Source organism: Euprymna scolopes, chromosome 36 (assembly GCF_053919585.1).
Source record: "Euprymna scolopes isolate OS-2025 chromosome 36, ASM5391958v1, whole genome shotgun sequence".
In the NCBI taxonomy this organism is placed as follows: domain Eukaryota; kingdom Metazoa; phylum Mollusca; class Cephalopoda; order Sepiida; family Sepiolidae; genus Euprymna; species Euprymna scolopes.
The window spans coordinates 74637614-74658439 of NC_136517.1; the positions used below are offsets into that span (position 1 = coordinate 74637614).

At 32.6% G+C, this 20826-nt stretch overlaps 1 protein-coding gene across 1 annotated transcript in view; it reads left to right on the top strand.

Moving 5' to 3' along the window:
• The window catches only part of LOC145260607 (L-asparaginase-like), a 170751-nt gene that overhangs the window by 55009 nt on the left and 94916 nt on the right, over positions 1–20826 (top strand). Inside the window, exon 3 of the mRNA XM_080118902.1 lies at positions 8874–8985. Coding sequence (XP_079975028.1) covers positions 8874–8985 — 112 coding nt within the window. The remainder of the gene's footprint in view (positions 1–8873; positions 8986–20826) is intronic.

Genomic DNA, 20826 nt, shown 5'->3' on the forward strand with positions numbered 1-20826 from the left:
TAAATATTTAGAGATTTATAAAGATTCGTAATCAGTAATTCAGTACGGAATCGGTAATTGTATCGGAATCGAGAAAATTATTGGAATTGTCCTATCACTTATATATATATATATATATATATATATATATATATATATATATATATATATATATATATTTATATAAATTATTATTTTGGACCATCTTCCAATTACGTGATTTCCTTGGATTTTACTTGTGCACATGGAAACTCAATTAACTTTCTTGGAGTTATATTTTTTGGATTTTATCGTCATTGGATTATTTACCTTTCACCAAACTATTCATTCACGTGTAATCACCCTTTTCTTCACCATATTCCATCTCCTTCACTTTTTTGTTATCAAGATCTTTGACGTACTTGTAGTTTCATCAAATACTTTTGTATGCAAAATCCGATCCCGCATTTTGCTAATTCCTACCCTCTGATGAGAAGGAAAGTATTTCTTCGAAACTCTGTGGATTAAGGACTATCCACTTATCAAGTCTTTCCTTTGCAGATTAAATGTTTTAACTCTTTTTCAAAGTGTTTTTTAACATGTTTTATTAACTGTTTGCTCTTATATATATACATATATATATATATATATATACACACACACACACACACACACACACACACATATATATATATATATATATATATATATATATATATATATATATATACACACACACATGTGCTAGAACTTTTTCATCCAAAATGCTGTGCAGTTATGTATCCACAAATAGTGTAATAGTTAAATGAAATCAATTAATTCTTATTGAAGAAACCATAATAAATGAATAATTAATAAACGTTTTCAAAGGAATATGCAAATTAGTTAACCGTTATGAAGTAGTTCGTATATCCATGACTGAGTATATCAAGAAGTTCGTTTTAATAATTTTTAAATAGAAAAAGTAGGCTTTTAATATCAATACCAGTGCAATAAAAATCGCAACTGCCCATGCGTATAGATAGCACATAAAAGAATATACTCCAAGCCCGCAAGTTTTAAGATAAGCTCAACCATTAATTCGGCACATTCATACAAATAAAGGTGTGTCATCCTCTGCAATACAGAACAAGAGAATAGGAAGTAGAAAGTAACTGAACCATTGGCTGATGAAAACGCTAACCCACAGACAGGAATGACTATGAATCTGATTGGTTAACTAGCTAAACTAACCACCACCTCTATTTATGAAAACAGCATGTGACACGAATTCAATGCATTTTAGCCTAAAGATTCCTTGTGTAGATGAAACATGAAAAATTCTGTGTAGCTTAATTGCCATATATTTTCATAACTTACTATATATGTCTTACTGATGGGACGATTCCAATATGTTTTCTGATTCCGATACAATTATTGCTTCTGATTCTTTGTAAATCTCTAAATATTAAACTACAGAGTTGTTATTTTTTCCACGGTTACTGTAAAACACCTGTTATATGGGCATACATTTTCTAGAACGTGAAAATACACTTGTGGGGGATGATCTATAGATTTCAGTTTTATTAATAGTTTAAAATCAATCAATATTTATTTTTATATCATTACTATCAGCAGTGGAAGATTTTGTTTTAAACAAAGTCAAATATAAAAAGAGAATTAAAAGAATTGTTTTTGGCATTGGAAAAATGGCACAGATTTTTTTTCAATACCAATTCTGATACCCTGAAAAGTCCGATTTTTCCAATTCCATTACCGATTAATTGTCCCAGCACTAATATGTATATATATATATATATATATATATATATATATATATATATATATATATATATATATATACACACACACCGGCAACAAAACGAAAGTCCGCACTTGTCATTTTTTCAAAAACTGCAAATTTAAGCTAAATTTAATGTAACTGTTTAAACAAACTATACCTCATTTGATTGACCTTTTATTCTTCTATAATTTTTCCTGTTCATATTTGACTTTTAATTGAAACATTCTAGTATTCACATCAATTTTAAAAAATAACTTCAAATTGAGGAGGCCAAAAGAAAGTCCGCACAATGGAAAATTGTTATTTACATGTAACTTTAGGAAATTAATGCAACACAAATACAATGGGAACACAATGAACTAGTAAATATTTAGTAGCAGTATCTTCTGCAATTTGACAGCCTGCAATCTTTTGGGAATTCCTTGAATTAGATTGCAGCAATACTCCGGGGAAAGGGCATCTCATTTTTCTTTAATTTTTGTCCAAAGTTCTTCCATATTTGAAATTTTATCATTGCGTAGCTGTTGTTTGATGTAATGCCATACGTTTTCGATAGGATTGAGGTCTGGAGATTGTGCAGCCCAATCCAAACACGGAATATCATGCTCTTCCAGGAACCTCGTGACATTGCAAGCTGTGTGAATGGGAGCTTAATCTTGCATGAAGATGGGATTATCATCCAAATTCCGACCAAAGTAGAGTAGAAAATACTCAGTCAACATATTAATGTACGATTAGAGATGCTTTGTTGCCTGTTGGTGGATATTTTAAACTGATTTAGGGGCGATAATTTAAGTTGGTTTTAAGTGAATTTGTTGCTGCGGACTTTCTTTTTGCCTCTTCAATTTGGAGTTATTTTTTGAAATTGACGCGAACTCTAAAATATTTCAATTAAAAGTAAAGTATGAACAGGTAAAATTATAGAAGAATAAAAGGCGAATCAAATGAGGCATAGTTTGTTTAAACAGTTACATTAAATTTATCTTAAATTTTGCAGTTTTTGAAAAAATTACAATTGCAGACTTTCTTTTTGCCGGCACTGTAACGTATACCTAATTTTTTTTATATATGTGTGCATCCTCTAAATGTCAAAATTTGAAAAATAAAATGTGCTGATATGTTTCCTAGAATATATATTCCAAAATTCATGATGACTTATTAGTTTAAGTGATTATCCTGTATATAAAAGTATAAAAATGCAAGCAGATGTGCCCGGATGTGTCCAGTATTAAACATAACGTTAAATTATTTTTTAAAAAATTAAGTAACAAAAAAAACAAAAAAAAACGGACAGAAAATGAGACCTTGGCATGCAAGTATTATGTTTTTTTCTAAACAGTTCACTTTTAGTAAGTAAAAAAAATATAAAAATACTCGAACTGAGATTGAAACCAAAACCTAAAGATAGTGAGTCAAGTACGATAACCGTTAGGCCAGCTTGACCTCTGTTTAAAAAGTGTTTTCAAACCTATTAACATAAGGAAGAGTTCACAAACTGAAAAAAAAATTCGATGACCCTCAAGTACCAATTTTTCAGTTTTTACCCCTTAGCAGCCCTTTTTTCCCGATGAAAATTGATTAAAAAGTTTTCCACATGTCTGAATACCCTATATACTAAATTTCAAGTCTGTAGATCCAAAGTTCGTTGAGTATATAGGTTGGGAGTTGTTCTCTCTTTCTCTCTCTCTCTCTCTCTCTCTCTCTCTCACTCACACACACACACATTCTCACTTTTATAGATATTTATGTACATGCCTTACTTTATATATAGAAAGATATGTAAGTTTTTTTTTCTAGTAACCATGTTATTGGGATAAGAAAACAGGACATTTTAGAATAATTGTGATTAAAATACGTTAGCACATAATTCAGAAATTAAAATACCAAAATAAAAATAAAAAATGAAATTGTTCCAAAGAAAACGATTGTATGTATATTTTTTATTTATTTTCCGGGGGATTTCGTTGGGATTCATGTTTGGGTCGTAACGATTTACTGGGACAATATTTGAGGATGAGCCCTCTACTTGTGCGGATGGTGTCGAATAGCAAGTAGTGGTAAGATGATCCAAGCCATCAAAGATAACATGACATCTACGCATGACTGAAATTATTTCTACCGTTGTTCATAAGATTGATAGCCGAGCTCTTTTTTCTTTCCTTTTTTTTTCTTTTTCTGTTGTTGATTAACTCTTTGAAGAGGCAACGATTCGTGAAACGTTGTTTTATCGCGCTTAAAACATCTGGAAGCTATTGTTAATCGACCCTTAGAAATAAAGGTCATGAAACTCAGCACTTTTTTGCAAGTAAGAGATGAGACCTGGTAATCGTTGTCCTTAACCTCTGCCAATCCCTGCAATTCTTTAAAAAGACGGAATAAGATGTTTAAAATTTTCATTTTCATCATTTCAACTGCGGTCGTAAAATGATGATGATGATGATGATGATGATGATGATGATGATTATTTATTTGCATAATATTGGTTTGCCTTTGTTATATGCTGTCTTATTTAGTTTAGGCAGATAAGAAGAATATGAGGAGGGAAGGGGTAGAAGATAAAAAGTAGTTATAGAACACATCAATTAGGCGGAGGAAGTGAAAGACAACTATGGTTAGATGGGAAAGGAGATGATAAGTGTTCGATAGCTTTTGTCGTTGCTAAGGATGAATGGTGATTCGCATATATTGTCTCTGTCTGTATTTTGTGGAAATGTACACAACCCTTAAACAATTAGCATAAACTCTCATCCACAATTAAAACTCTCAGACATGCTATATTTTACACACAAATTACCTGAATTGATTATTTCATCAATAGAATCGCCCACAAAGCTAAAACTAAAAAGAAATGAAAACACTGTCTCAGGAACACATTTTTTTTTTTTACACAGTGATCACCACTTATCAAGGCCCGGAAGCCACTCAGAGATAAGGGTTATTGCAAGTACATTACGTTAGTGAAATAAATACATAATACATAAATACAAAATGAAGACAAGGCAGAGAAAAGGATTTTACTAAAACATTAAGAAGTGATCATTACTTGATATGTTATATACTGTTTCCGGGATGCGTGTACGAGATGCCTTCAATAAGTTTCCAGACTTTTTTGTATGGGCACTTTTTTTGATAGTTATAAACATGAAACTCTAATCCCCTTAGAAGTAATCTACTCCGGCTGCAATACACTTGTATCGTTCCAACAACTTTTGGAAGGCCCCGTCGAAGACCTTTTATGAGAGTGTGGCAATAACCCTCATCACAGTCTCTTTCGTCTCCTCAATTGTTTCATAACGACAGCCTCTAAGGGTTTCCTTGAGCTTAGAGAATAATCAAAAGTCACAGGTAGCAAGGTCTAGATTGTAGGGAGGATGAGTAACTGTCTTGATGTCCATCTTGATCAAATAGTCTGTGACAGGGATGGAGTTGTGGACCGGTGCATTCGCTCAAATCTTCGGCATCTTCAGTTCCTCGTGAATAAATGTGTCTACAATTCCCACACTGGCATCAAACTGTGCACATTTTGGAGAACTAAGATTTTTTTCAAGACATTTCAGAAATATAAACTCTCTTTTTACTAAACATACTGTAAAACGCTTTTTTCAATGCTTCACTGCATGATGTCATAATATTTAATATATTTTGTTGGTGACACATTTTTCTTCGCTTCGATTTTCAGTTTCACTTCTTGTTTATTGTATGTTTATTGTTCATTTATCAGTTTTATTAGTGTACTAGCAGGTCGCCCGTCGTTGTCTAGTCATAAAATACGTATAAATATTATATTTTAATTAATGTTCATTTCTTATTTATTATAAAAAGAAATACCGTATGTATTAAACTGTTGAGGACGCACCTCTCTTTATAGGAACAATAAACTATTCCATGACGTCACTTCCGTCCATAACGCCACTTCGGGTACAAGAAGCGGTTTACGAGAGAGTGACATACACGTGAAGCTAGTCCTGCCATGAGCAAAGATATTGTTCAATTTCCACTTTTATGTATTTTGTTAAAACGTATTTATTTAATTGTTACTGTGGCTTTATCGTCATTTACTCAACCACGAACACCACGACATAAACGTTAAATTCCTTTAAAAAAAAAATGAAGTAAAAACACCGGAAAAAAACTGAGACGTACATGCGAGTATTATGCTTTTTTTAAACACTCAACTTGTTATAAGTAAAAAAATATACCCGAGCTGAGATCGAAACCCAAACCTAAAAACAGTGAGTCAAGCATGATAACCATTATGCTAGCTTGACACGACTTTTAAAAGTTTTTTAAAACCTACTTAACATGAATCCGTCATGTGAACAATTCGTGCATGCGCAGTCGTGAAAGAGTTGACAAACAGATAAAAATCTGATGGATCGCCAAGTACCAATTTTTCAATTTTGACTCCTTAGCAGCCATTTTTTTTTTTCCAGATGAAAAGCAATTAAAATTTTTTCCACATGTTTGAATATTCAATATACCAAATTTCAAGTCTGTAGATAATAAATTCGTTGAGTATATAGGTTGAGAAGTATCCACACACACACACACACACACACACACACACACGCACATTCTTACTTTTATAGATATATAGATTTATGCAGCCAAAGTAAAAAAATTTTTTTCTTCTTTGACTATTTCGTTTATTGAGTATGATCTGCAGATTTACCTCAAAGTGTCTTTTTAAGAACTTTCAGTGCATATGGTGTGAACTACTGAACACAAATTATTTAGATAGGTTTTATTTCTTTTTTTTTTTTTATGGAAATAGCTCCAGACAAACAATAAAAGACGAAAGATGATTATTGCAAAGAAAGGAGATGCCTATTGATTTTAGTCTTGAAAAGAAAGAGGAAAACTGGTGTGAACTGCTGGATACAAAACTTATTTTGTGTGTGTGAATTTCCACTACAATTATTTCAATAGATTTTATTTTTTTTGTTATGAAAATAACTCCAGACAAGGCATAAAGCCACTTGATGTAAGAAGCTAAAGAAAAAACATAAACAACAAAAAAAAAGCAAAAAAACAAAAACAAAAAAAAAACGATAATTACCACAAAGACCAGAGATGTTTGTTGACTTTAGGTTTGTTGACTGTTTGGTGGTCTGTGACCGGTCTCATCCAGTTTTTGGAATGCAGGTGAAACGATTACGGTGGAGAAGTATTGTCAATAAATGGATGAAATGCATCAAAACTGCGACAACAACACCCAGCATTAGTCAACAAAAAGGCTCAATCCTCCTCTACGACAATGCCCAACTGCACGTTGCTAAACCAACCCTGAAGAAGTTGAATGAATTGGGCTACAAAACTCTGCCCTGCCACATCCGCCATACTCTCCAGACCTCTCACCTACTGACTTCGACTTTTTTTTAAGCATCTCAACAACTTTCTGCATGAACGCCACCAGAACGCAAGATTTTTACTTTACTGGCATAAATATACATGTTTTGCGTTGGCAAAAGTGTGTTGATCCTCATGGTACTTATTTTGATCAATAAATTTTTGTTTGAGTCGAGATATGTTCATCTGAATTCAAAAGTAAAAAACTGCAAAAACTTTCTTGTCAACCTAATAAAAAAATATGATAAGCCTTTTTTAAAGACTACAGTCGTGTGTTGTTTTTTTTGGGGGGGGGGGCATTTTTGCCCATACCTATCAATAGCAAATACAAACATTAACGTTTTCTTTTATTCAAAAATGATCCAAATTTTCTGCTTAAAACTTTAAAAATAAATGCTGAAATGATATCTAAATGGTTTAGAAGTTTATATGACAAGTAAATGTAGGTAATCATGTAATCAGTTAATTATATCAGTGAACTGATCATCTTAATGATATAAAGAATTTTAATTTACAATCTTATAATAGGAAAAAATAAATAAAATAAATGCTAAAATGATATCTAAATGGTTTAGAAGTGTAATTTATAATCTTTATAATAGGAAAAAAATCAATAAAATAAATGCTAAAATGATATCTAAATGGTTTAGAAGTGTAATTTATAATCTTTATAATAGGAAAAAAATCAATAAAATAAATGCTAAAATGATATCTAAATGGTTTAGAAGTGTAATTTATAATCTTTATAATAGGAAAAAAATCAATAAAATAAATGCTAAAATGATATCTAAATGGTTTAGAAGTGTAATTTATAATCTTTATAATAGGAAAAAAATCAATAAAATAAATGCTAAAATGATATCTAAATAGTTTAGAATTGTAATTTATAATCTTTATAATCGAACACTTGCTCAACTATCAAGTAGCTCTCTGTGTACACAACGACTCAAAAATTAGTTAATGATAATAAGCTTAACATTAAGAGTAACACTGAATGTTTATGGATGATGCCATGAATATATACTCTGTAATATTGTTGTGAAAATGCCCATACAAAATTAATACTACCATTGGATTCCTTGAAAACTTTTACTCAAGAAAAGTTGTTGGATCTTGATATAGGGCTTTATTTTTAATTTCATCCCCTGACAGATAGACAGGCAGACAGAAACTAGAAATATGATATATAGAGAGAAGAGAAATAAAATGAAATTATTGTGAACTTTAGTAAGTAGATATGCATCTCATAATTGCAATTGTAAGAATTAAAAATTGCCCTGTAAATAATAATTCCATAGAAAATAGTGTGGTTTACAAAGATGTTATTAAATTTTATAATAATAATAATAATAATAATAATAATAATAATAATAATAATAATAATAATAATAATATTTGTTCCAGATCGTTTGATTCGTTGGTCTAGTGGTCTTCATCAATTCGTTGTTTTAATACCTCATTATGAAAATTCCTATTCCAGTAATTTCTTTCTAACGATTGCAAGGTTGTGGAACTCTCTTCCTGCTCACGGTTTTCCCTCTACCTACAACATTGGTCTTTTTAAGACTAAGGTTAATAGGCATCTCCTGTTTTTACAATAATCAGCTTTCATACTTGTTAGCTCCTTACATCAAGTAGCTTCGTGCTTTGTCTTGAGAAATTCCTATAAAAAATACTAATTCCTTTTAAACAAAATTTATAAAGGAATTGTTGGTAAAGTTATAGAAATGTAGTTTTTTTCCATTTTTGTTTACTTATTAAATCCTATGTTCCTTTTTTCCAGTCCCATGGAACATAGACAACGTATTCAGGTGAAGTTTGTCGAATATGATCCATTAATTGATTCCAGTAATATGGCTTATCAAAATTGGATAAAGATGGCGAAAGACATCAAGGTAAGAATTTTTATTTTTTTTTGTCATATTTGCAGCAGATCTTTATTTTCTTTATTTTGTAAATACATCAAATCAAAATTATTTGCAAAACATACTACAACAAGCCATATAAAAGAACAGAATATTTTTACATCTATATATCGTCTGAATATTTTGTCCAATGAGATTTTAATTCTACATATGATAGACACCATCTTTGGTCAGTCGTTCCATGAAGATGAATCTTGGACAGAGAATGCTGACTTTGTTCTTGATATAATCAGTCTAAATGAATCAAATGAAATGAAACTCAACACACAAAGTTATAACAAGTTTATTGTACAAAAGTTACAATGTAATAAATAAGAGATTGATACTCGAATGTATCTTGAATGCCGAAGTATCAAGATTAGCTTAATCTCTCCCATTGGTTATCGCTTGCTAGTTTCTTTTATAGACTATATCAGTTCTAAAGTGATGAAAGCATCCATGGTGCATCATTTCATATGGTGTTCATCTCACTGTAAACCTCTTGACTCTGTGGTTGAACAAGATATTGACAGATCAAGCTGCAAAAGTGAAGGACGAGTTAAAGTCCAGCAGAATCCTTAAGGGCCTAAGATTGAAGATCTGTGGCAGTTCTGAAGACATCTTGAGTCTGTCACCAAATCTAAATAGAAATTCTACAGAACAAGTCATGAAGACAAATCAGATCAAATTTATAAAAAAAAAAAAAAAAGTGCAACAAGCCATGTAAAAGAATGCTTAAAAGATTTGTACATCTATATACTGTTTGAATGTTTTGTCCAAAGCGACTTTAATTTCATATATGATAGACATCATAATCATGTCTGGTAGGTTGCTCCACAAAACAGAGAATGCAGCTTTTCTTCTTATGAAATAAAAGCAATGATGTGGCATCCTTTGTTGGGTCCAGTGGAGACCATCACTTAATGTTATGGGGGGGGGGCTGGTGTTGCAGGTGGCAGTGGGGACAGTTGGCTGTCCAGGCTTTCAAAGATGACATCACAGAAAAGTTTGATAGATCCTCGATTCAGGTGCTCTGGGAATGACGTCAAAGAAGTCAAAATGGGGGACGTAGAATCCCCGGAGGTTAAGTCAGTGGGACTGACCGACATTTCAGACAATGCATCATGGAATGTTCTGACGTCATCTGTACCAATAAAATACAGGCTGTAGACAAAGAAGGAAGAAAAGAAACAGTGACCATGGGCAGGACAAGCACACATCTTATGTCTCTGCTATTTTACACCTCGCGACTTTCCATGCTGTCAGGTGTTGTTACTGGAAAATGAAATGAAATTTTCAAATCATTTCATTCCTGTTACATATTATTTTAAAAGTGCAAGAGACTTTGTTTTGTGTTTACACCTATTATGGAGGTATGCCTAAGTTGTATGGATTTCAAACCCTGATTAGCAATCCGGCTAGTTTTTTTGAATAACGCAACATAAATGCTACAGTGAGAAACTTCTTTAAAGGTATGTTTATAATCTGATTAATGTATTACACCAGAAAGACATGCCCCACATGTCTCCTGCTGTTTAAATGAAGTGTAATTATTCAAAGATCAGTATAGCAATAATGCAGCTTGTAACTACTCGCATGGTGATTACTAGGGCTATGACAACAGCATATTCTTTTTATTGTTTTGACTCTCGAGTATATATCCGACACAGTTAGACACAGTTAATCAACCGAAAACCACATCACTCTATATAAAAACGTCTAAGATATCAACGGATACACACTCGAGAGTCAAAACAATGAAAAGAATATGATGTTGTTATAGCCCTAGTGATTAAATGTTGTTCAGTAAACTAATTCCACGGACCTGTCTATACTTGTGTAGTGATACACAAATGATTGGAACAATTCTGCACATGTGTGGATTTTATCATTTCTGTCCAGCTTTATTTTGTTCCTAATTTAAACAGTTTTAGCCGAGGTGTCAACGTGACAAGAGTTCACATCTCCTGGATCGCCACTCATTATGGCTTAGACAGAAGGTGACCCCAAAGACGAGACCAAAAGACCTGAACTCAATTCCTTTTCTCTGATACATGCCAGCTAAACCAACCTGCCTTACATTCTTATATTCCTATGTTGATGAAACATGTTAAATAAAGTTGATATAAAGATGTTGCATCTTTTCATATGGCGCTCATCTGACTGAAAACCTCTTGACTTTGTGGTTGAACAAGATACTGACAAATCTAGCTGCAAAAATAAAACCCATCACGATAAAATAGATCCTAATTATAAAGATTAAAAAAGGTAGCAAAAGTAATAATATAAACACACATAGTTTAGATAATTATTTATGGTCTACGTAGCACAAAAATTTAAATATCATAGAATCCTTACATTCAGGTGGTGATTCGGTCAATTCATTTCGACCAAGTGATATAGTCCTTAAGCGCTTCTTTAGATTTGACTCTAAAGAGAACAGGCGTTTTGTTTGTCATTTTGTCCATTTTGGTTGGTCAGTTAAATGTAGCAGTTTTTTTTTTTAGCTCCTAAAAGTGCCAATGAGTTTTCACAGCTGTATATGTCCATTGGAATAAAATTATTCTATAAATGTAATTCACAAAGTTTGAATTCTACTCCAATAGTTTCTTCCCCAGAACTGCTAGACTTTGGAACTCGCTTCCGGGATTCTGCTTTCCCAACTCTACTGACATGCAGAAGTTCAATTGTAATGTGAACAGACATCTTGCCACTCATCTCCTTTCATAATACCCCTGCAACTTATGTCCCCGATAGTAGCTCCCTACTTCAAAGTGGCACTGTGTTTTGTTTGGGGTGAAAATTAAAAAAAAAATGCTAAGTAGGGTGAATGCTGATGTTACTCCAAACTGACTCCAACAATTTTCTTATCACCACAAAATTTAAATATCCATCACTTTTTTGTCTTGAATTTGCTCATCTAATGTTGAGAATTGTTAAGCTATACTACCAATGTAATTACATTTATTTATAACTGTAACTTATTTTTTCATATGTAAGGACGGATTGTTTGCAGTAGGGATTTCCAAGAACAGTAGTAGAAGTCACTTCTGTCTTAGTCAATGTCTTGTGAAGAATAACTTCCAATGTATGAAGAATAAATGGTGAACAGCAAGAAATTCTATAAATGTATTTAGCAGAGTTATTAGCAGATATAAACAATGTTGGATATGTGTGTTGGAATCAAAGTTATCCTTCTTTGGAGATAATTGGTTTCAGCATTTGATTACATGATTTGTTATTTTGTGACCCTTAACTTCTTTTTGGTTGTAAATTTGAAAACTAGACTCTCTTTTACGTGTGACTTTCAAACCTGATGGACATTCTCTCATGTTATTATAAGGAGTTTCCGGTCTTAATGGTATTTTTCCATTAGAATTTCCTTTCTGATTGAATCAAACGACTCTCAGAGGCGGGAAAAAATTTAAACAAACTTTTCTGTATTTTATCTTAGCAATGCATTACTTCAGTTGAGATCCATCTTCTACTTTATATGCCTTTGAAGAATATGGTCATGCAACAATGCATTTTTACCCAATTGTTTGCATTTCTGCAAGATTTTTCAAGCTGCACTAGGTTATCAGTAAAAGGCAGATAAAACAATGTTGAATCGTATGGTCCCTCTCTCCACATTTACAGACGGTTAGGATCAGTTTTGTGGCCTCATCAAGCCAAAGCAACTTTTCATTATCCCATTCCCATTCTCAGATGGTTGAGTGTTTTCCATCGGATGAAAGATGATTCTGAACTAGGAAGGAGGGCCTCAGAAGGAGAGAATTCCCATGTTAGTAGAAGAAGGGACATTCATTAGCTATCTGATCCACAGTTGTAATCTTGTCTCTTCCTGAGATGTTGTTAGCAGCTTGACATGGCTGAGGAAGCTTCTCCTTAAATTCAGTTATTGAGCCTTTATTCACATCCATAAAGAAGATGTAAACCCATGGCATCATCTCGGCTTTTAAAGCATTTTTTGCGCTCGAAGTTGCCAAGATGCTTGAAAAAGTGATGATCGATAGGCAAGAGGTCCAGTGAATATAGCGAATGAGGCTGAGTCTCATAGCTCAATTCGTTCAGCTTCTGCAGGGTCAGTTGAGCAACATGCAGGTGAGTGTTGTCATGGAGGAGAATTGGTCCTTTCATATTGACCAATCTCGGGCACATACGTTGGAGCTTCTGGTGCATTTCATCAATTTGTTGGCAGTGTCTGCCATAATCGTTTTGCACAGATTCAAGAAGCTGTAATGACATCAGCTGCAGATCAAACAGTCACCATAACCTTTTTTTGGTACAATTTCGGCTTCGAGAAGTGTTGTGGAGCTTCTCCGGCATCCAATTACCGTGCTGAATCTCGCTAGTTGTCATAAAGGATCCACTTCTCATCGCACGTCATAATCCGCTCAAGAAATGGGTCGTTTTTGTTGTGCAGAAGTAATGTAGAAGAAACCTCAAAATGACAATTTTTTTGATTATCGTTCAATTCATGCGCCACCCAACTTTTTTGACTTCCCTATTTGCTTTAAATGGTGAACAACTGTTGAGTGGTCGACCTTGAGTTCAACAGCAACTTGTCGTGTCGTTTTGTGAGGATCGACTTCAATTAAGGCTTTCAAATGTTCGTTATCAACTGCAGTCAGTCGGCTGTGATCGTCTTCATCTTCGAGGCTCTTGTCACCATTGCAAAATTTCTTGAACCACCATTGTGCCACACATTCGTTAGAGGTTCCTGGGCCAAATGCATCATTGATATCACAAGCTGTCTCGGCAGCTTTTTGGCCTAGTTTGAACTGGAACAAGAAAATCGTGTGGATTTGCATTTTGTCCATGCTGTTGAAAAGCCTGTAAAAAATTGAGTGAAGAGATTGAGAACGGTAATGAATAACACGATTCGATAGAGCAAAAAAATGTGTTTCAAAATGATATATAATATGGCTATATATATATATATATTTTTTTTATCCCTAATATAGTCGGAAGAAGATGAGATGTTGAAAACTTTCCGAATTGGTGTCTTATACATATGCTTTTAATTTCATTAAAATTGGATATGTGTATTTGAAGTTTTCAAGGACATGTAAATGTTTGGCAATTAAAAGGCCGTGTACAGATTTGGAACCACTTCCATTGTCTTCCATAGAAAATTTTCTACACATGATGAACATTTTGCTATGTCCTGCAAAAGGGATATATTTGTTTGAAGTAGCTAAGTAGTCTTGGCTATAGTATTTGAATAATAATTTAATAATTGTAATGTTGCCTTATTTAATGGTAGTTTATAGTCGTAGCTGGTATATTCTTACATGTGGGGATTTCCGCTTATCTTTAAACATCTTGCTCAAGCTGGTTTATAAGTCAGTATTCATGACTTAACCAACCAATCATATTTTTGTGAGGAAGAACCCGGATGTATTCACATTCATTACATCACATTTCATCAAAATATGATATATTTAAAGTTTGAAGGGGATTATTCCCTTGTAGCCTCCTTAGGGGCACATTTAGAGATTTAAAAACACTTACATTATCTTCCTCAGTAAATTTTACATGGGGTTTTGTTTTACAATCCACAGAGATTTGAAAAAGTCGTCAAAAATTCAAATACATAAAAAAATAAACGTTATCAAAGGCAAGATAAATTACTCTTCTACCTATCTGGAAAAGTTTTTACTGGTTTTGCTCACTCTAAAACGTTTATTTGGTTCAAAAAACATATAGTGTCTAATATTACATGATAACCAGAAAAATGGCCGCGAATTGGCTCCTAAAATTCAAAGTTTTGAAAATGACTTAAAACTAAAAAATTATACAAAATGCAGTTAGAAACTCACCCAATATAATACATTTTTAGATTTTATGTAGATCGTGTAACCTTTCTTTCTATGGAGAACATGCATACATTACACACAGACAGCAAGTTTTATGTATAGAAATTATTGTTCCATTAATATTTTGAATGTTTGAACTTATGTTTTTGGGTTTTGTATTCAACTGTCTTAATGCAGCATTGGCAAGTTATTTAACTTTTCAATATAATGATCGACCTTCATTTTTTTTTACTAGTCGTTTCTTAGTCGTTTCTTAGATACATAAAAATCTTCGCTTATAAACGTTACTTGGTGATAGCGACCCAATAAACTATTGTAACTGATACATGAGGATTACATATTGGTTTCAATGAAGCGTAATTGACAATGTGAAAAAAACCTTAAAGATAAAACTTGGTTTATGTGTTTCTTATCATCCATGTTTTGACAGAAGCTTAGTGTATAAGGATGTATTGTTTTTCTTGTGGTTTCACATCCGAAATGACCTAATCTGAAAACAGTTCCCAAGTACTTAAGCCCCACCGGTGACTAGCTGAGGTTGAACTCAAAAGCCGCATGGAAATTATATCAACAAATTCATGATTTAATAGAAGTTTAGTGTAGAAGGATCTATTGTTTCCAGTGGTTTCACATCTGAAATGAACACACCTAATTATTAACTGACATAACCTGAAAGCAGTTTCCAAACTTGCACCTCCATCCCGAGTGCGCTTAGTGATTATTAAAATGTTTTGGATTATTTATGAGGGTATGACTCCAGTTATTTCCTCGATCGTTTTTATAACCACGGTTATGAGCATCAACCAATCAGAAGCTTCAAACGTTATTATAAAAAATATCGAATTTTGGATTCAATTTAGTTTGCTGTCAACCTCTGTCTCGAAACAACTGAATCATGACTGCATTGATTCTTTGCCGCCATCTTTGTTACAAAGAATTACTCAACACTCGAAATCGTGACTACATTGATTCTTTGCCGCCATCTTTGTTACTAAGAATTACTCAACAGTCGAGATCGTTACTGCATTGATTCTTCGCCAATTTGATTTACTGCCGCCATCTTTGTTCAACATAATGTCTGAACACTTAACAGAGATTTAGGCACACTTTCATTGTCTTCTCTGGTAAACTTCACATAAGACACATTTTTAGATTTTATGTACATTATTAAACTTTTCTTTCTATAGAAAATACACAAATATCATCCACAACAACTTCATCGGGCTTTTATATATAGATGTGATACTCCCAAAGTGTTAGGAAGTAAGAAAAAGAGGAAATAAGTTGATAAGCAAAACAAAGGTGATAGGAAGTAAAGTTAGTAGAAAGACGATGGGAAGGAAGTTGTTCACTAAAGCACACAAAAGCAACTGAAATAGGATTCGTATTATTTGGATGCATCAAACTACTGTTCTCCTCGTGAGTGTGATTTTCACAACCTTTTGGTCGATGTAACCTCTGACCTTCTTCAAGTGTATCTTGTTGAATTCGAGAATATTTCTGTTGAATTTGTGAATTTGGATGGAATTTCAAATCAAACCCTTTATTTACTTCACGGAGGTAGCATGCTCTTGTTCGGTCAGCCATGACTGGATAGAGGTCCTACATTATTTGCAATTGTATTTTTCAGTTGCTCACATTGAGAATTGAACATCCAACCTTCAGGAGAATATCACTTTTACAATTGATTTTTTTACAAGTACTCTAACCCCTGGGCCACAGGTCCTTGCGGAAATAGAATTGTTAATCAATGTGTGACAGGTGACTGGGATAAAGAACCAAATATAGAGATCAATATATTTCAAGGTACTTTTATGGCAGGTTATGGATGTTGAGTTTGCTACAGTTAAGTACAGTTTCCATTTTAGGAGAGTAGAAAGTTGGCTTGGAATGGATTGAAATGAGCAGACATTAACTGATGAATACAACCTCGACAGAAGACTAAGATATGGAAGTTAGTGTTTCGAAAGTCGATGATGTTACACAGGATCCAACTAATATCCATTGAAACTTGTTTTTTTTTTTGTTTTTTTTTGCATTTTTTTTTTGTGCTGTTTATTTTTTTTATACGTGAACCACTGTATTCGCCCCCTCGGCAGTCGCCAATGTGAAAGACGGTGACATGGCCAACAGAAAAAGTGAAAGCGTTGGGGATTAACAATTGTTGCCAAGGAAGGGGAGTATGTGATCGCACGTAGAGAAGATTAATAGATTCTTTATTGAAATCTACAATGCAATATTGTAAGGAGTTAATTTGCTCATGACGTAAATCGAGTCATGGACGCATATCCGTTTGTCAAAAATGCCATCCCTGATTTCCCAGTCAATAATCACATCAACAACAACCAAGTGAGATTACTCTAACAAACTACATCCAAGAAATAGAACTCTTATATCTCAATACAATGGAGATTACTAAACATTGTCAATACAAGGGAGATAACAACCTTCTATATAGCACACAAACATCGCCCACACACATATATACAGGCATTGAGCTATATGATTTATATATATATATATATTTCTGTGGAAATATACTTTATTTCCTTATAATATATACCAATGCTTATTAAATAAGCTCAATGAAATTACAGAGCAATATAATGAATGAATGACAAAAGATTATATTCCAAAGTTCATGATGTTGGCCATCTTACAATTTATTAATTTAATTTAGTTGACATTTGCAATTCTTGATTTTGTGCTACAAAACAGATACTGTCAAGAATTGTAAATGTCAACTGAATTAAAGGAATAAATGGTAAGATGGTCAACATCATGAACTTTGGAATATAGACTTTTGTTATTCATTCATTATATATATATATATATATATATATATAAATTATAAATAATTATTTTTAAACCCACAGACACTAGTGTTTCAGGCTTACACAATAATCAGTGCAGGAGATGACTATCAACACTGGTCAAAGGATTTGAACTCTGCCACGCAACCACCTTTAACTCCATTAGCATGGAACATACCACAGGGCCACTGTTAACCATCATGAAATTAAGAGAAATGTTAACATTAATTAAACTTAACGTTTAATACAGACGATCGTAGAGTGATCAAGTAACAGAATGTCATGATACTAATTTTCCCGTGTGTGTATGTATGTATATATATATATATATATGTATATATATATATATATATATATATATATATATATATATATATATATATATATATATATACACACACACACACAAAAGAGAGTCAGTATTTCAAATGTCGAAATTTGGAAGAATTTAAAATTTAAAGTTGTAATGTTTTTAGGCATCAGCAAAATGAACAGCTACATTTGTTTGCTGAACAAGCAGCGTATCAGAAAAAACTGAAGCAGAAAAATCAGAACAAACATCCTATTGAAATAAAATTCAAATAAAAACTTGGAATTATAGAATACAATTGAAACATTAAAAATAGAATTGTAGAAAGAGCAGCTTGCACAAAAGAAAGTCCCTAAAACAGCAGCAGAAATTATTCATATCATCAAATGGGTGGCAAAATTGTACCGACAAAAGTATGTTATCTCAGAATATAATTTAGAATATAACTGAGACTTTTAACTACAATCCTGACAATGAAGTTACTTTTACCTTGTACTTCAGGTATTATGGACACATATAAAATTCGGACTGTGAAAGCTACACTGATTAAAAAAGTTTGGTTACTTTTAAGGGAATTGGGCACAGTGAAACATACAATTACATTTTACCAGCAGGCTGAAATTTAGTGATGCTGTACAATTGTTGATGAAATTATTTAGTCCAAAAACATCTCTTTTCCACAAGAGATGGAAATGGTTGAATCTCACAAGAAAGGATAATGAGAACTATATGACTTTTGTAAATAAGCACTGTGATGACTTGAAGTTATCAGAGTTAAGTGATATAACTTTAAATGTCTTGTATTTTCACAAGAATTGGTGTCAGCAGAGATTCTTAAATTAGGAGAGTCCTTAACAAACTGGAAAATGCACCAGATCTAACACTCCAGCAAATAGCCAAATACTGCCATTGGTTTATTAGCATACATCAATATTCAAAGGTTATCGAAGAATCTGGAGTGTCCTACATAAGAAAAAAATTTTTTAAAATGAATTTACCATTAAAATTTAATAAAAACTTTCTGGTTGTAGACAAATGCATTTGTGCAGAAATTGCTCTTATAAAACTTAGAAATGCTTTAAACGCAATCGTGTAGGGCATAAAGTATGCATTGCAGAACAAAATGTAAAATAAAAAGTTTTATCAGAATCATAAAATCTGAAAACTTGAAAATGTTGGAAAGTTTATTCAAGTTAAAATATTAAATAAAAACAAAAATTGAACTAGACCTGGTTTCCAATTTATCTATTATTAATATTTTTGGACGAAAATCGGAAAAATAACTTTATCAAGAACTAATAAAATTGCTAAAAGCGGAACTGGAGAGAAAATTAAATTCAAAGGTGAACTGTTACGGGCAGTCAGATTGCAAGGGAAAAACTTACAACTAAAAAAGTATTTGTAATGAACGATTCGATTAATCTCCTAAGCGCAAACTAGATGAAACAATTTCAGTTGTTGGATTTGCAGATAATTTCTTTTTGCTAGAATGCAGAAATTAATTAAAAATTCCAGTGATAAATTTACAAAAGAATTGAAAGATAAATTTTCGCAAGCTATTTTTTTTTTGGGGGGGGGGGGCATGGACTTGGATAGATGTAATAAAATGCTTATAGAATTTGAGTTGAAACCGGATTTTCCAAAAGAAATATCAAGACGGGTTCCGACAAACTGTTATGAATTCATCAGAAACCATAAAGAAAATTAAATGCTAAACGGAGAAATTTTTTTTTATCGAATGTTTAAAAATAAGTAATATTGGGAAATCAGGATTGTGAATAGAAGAAAAAGGAATATGCCTTGTGTGGCGAAAGGACCCGTAAGAAACATCTAAATCAGATCAGAAAGAGATATTGACTTCTTATGGAGTATAGGCTTAAAAAAGGTAAGTGTCATGAGGTAAGCTGATATACCCATTTCAGTAATAATGGATTTACCAAGAGAATATAAATAGTTACATTTAACACATTATTGGGTGGTGATTTGTAGCATTTATGGCCCCAGAATCATGATGTGTACTTCTGTAACATACTTTTGCTTATGTACTTTTTGTTAATTATGCCATATATATATATATATATATTAGTGGCCTGACAAGGCCATAGTGGAGACAACCGAAGCAGCAAAACTGAAGCTGCCTGTACACAAATTTGGGCATGTTTTATTGGTTTGAAAATATAGGCTCTTTTTTACCAATTGTCAAAAAATTTTGACTATAGAATAGTTTATAATCTGCAAAAGGCCTGCAAATTTTCATGTAGTTTTGTCCCATAGAACAAAAATATGGGCATTTCAATATTCAATTTGGCTACAATTATATATATGTGTGTGTGTGTGTTAAAAGTCCACGTATGCTTCTAGGATAGTGATATAAAGGTTATGAGGGTTTTTTGAAGCATGAAAAACGATGTTACATTTTGCATTTAATATTTTTTTATTATTATTATTTTTTAATATTTCAAGCGGACCTCTGCTCTTGGTCACAAAAATATCGAAATGAAAATGAAAAACGATTAATAAAAAAACTGGACGTTTGTTGTATGGACAAAGCTAAAACTCTGTAACATCATCTGTGTATAGATACTCCCCCAGCCATTGAAAAGTTGTGTAGGCCTGAAATGCTGGAAGCATATAATAATTGATCTGCCATCATTATATGTATATATAATAGTATGTATGTTCATGTACAGGTGTATGTATAGGTGTGTATATCTATGTGTATATATATATGTATATGTGTATTATGTATATATGTATGTGTATGTATATACGTATACATATTGTTTGAATGTATGTGTATATATGCATGTGTGTATGTATGTATATTTATGCATGTATATGTGTATGTTTGTGTATGAGTGCATATTCATGTATGTGTATGTATATG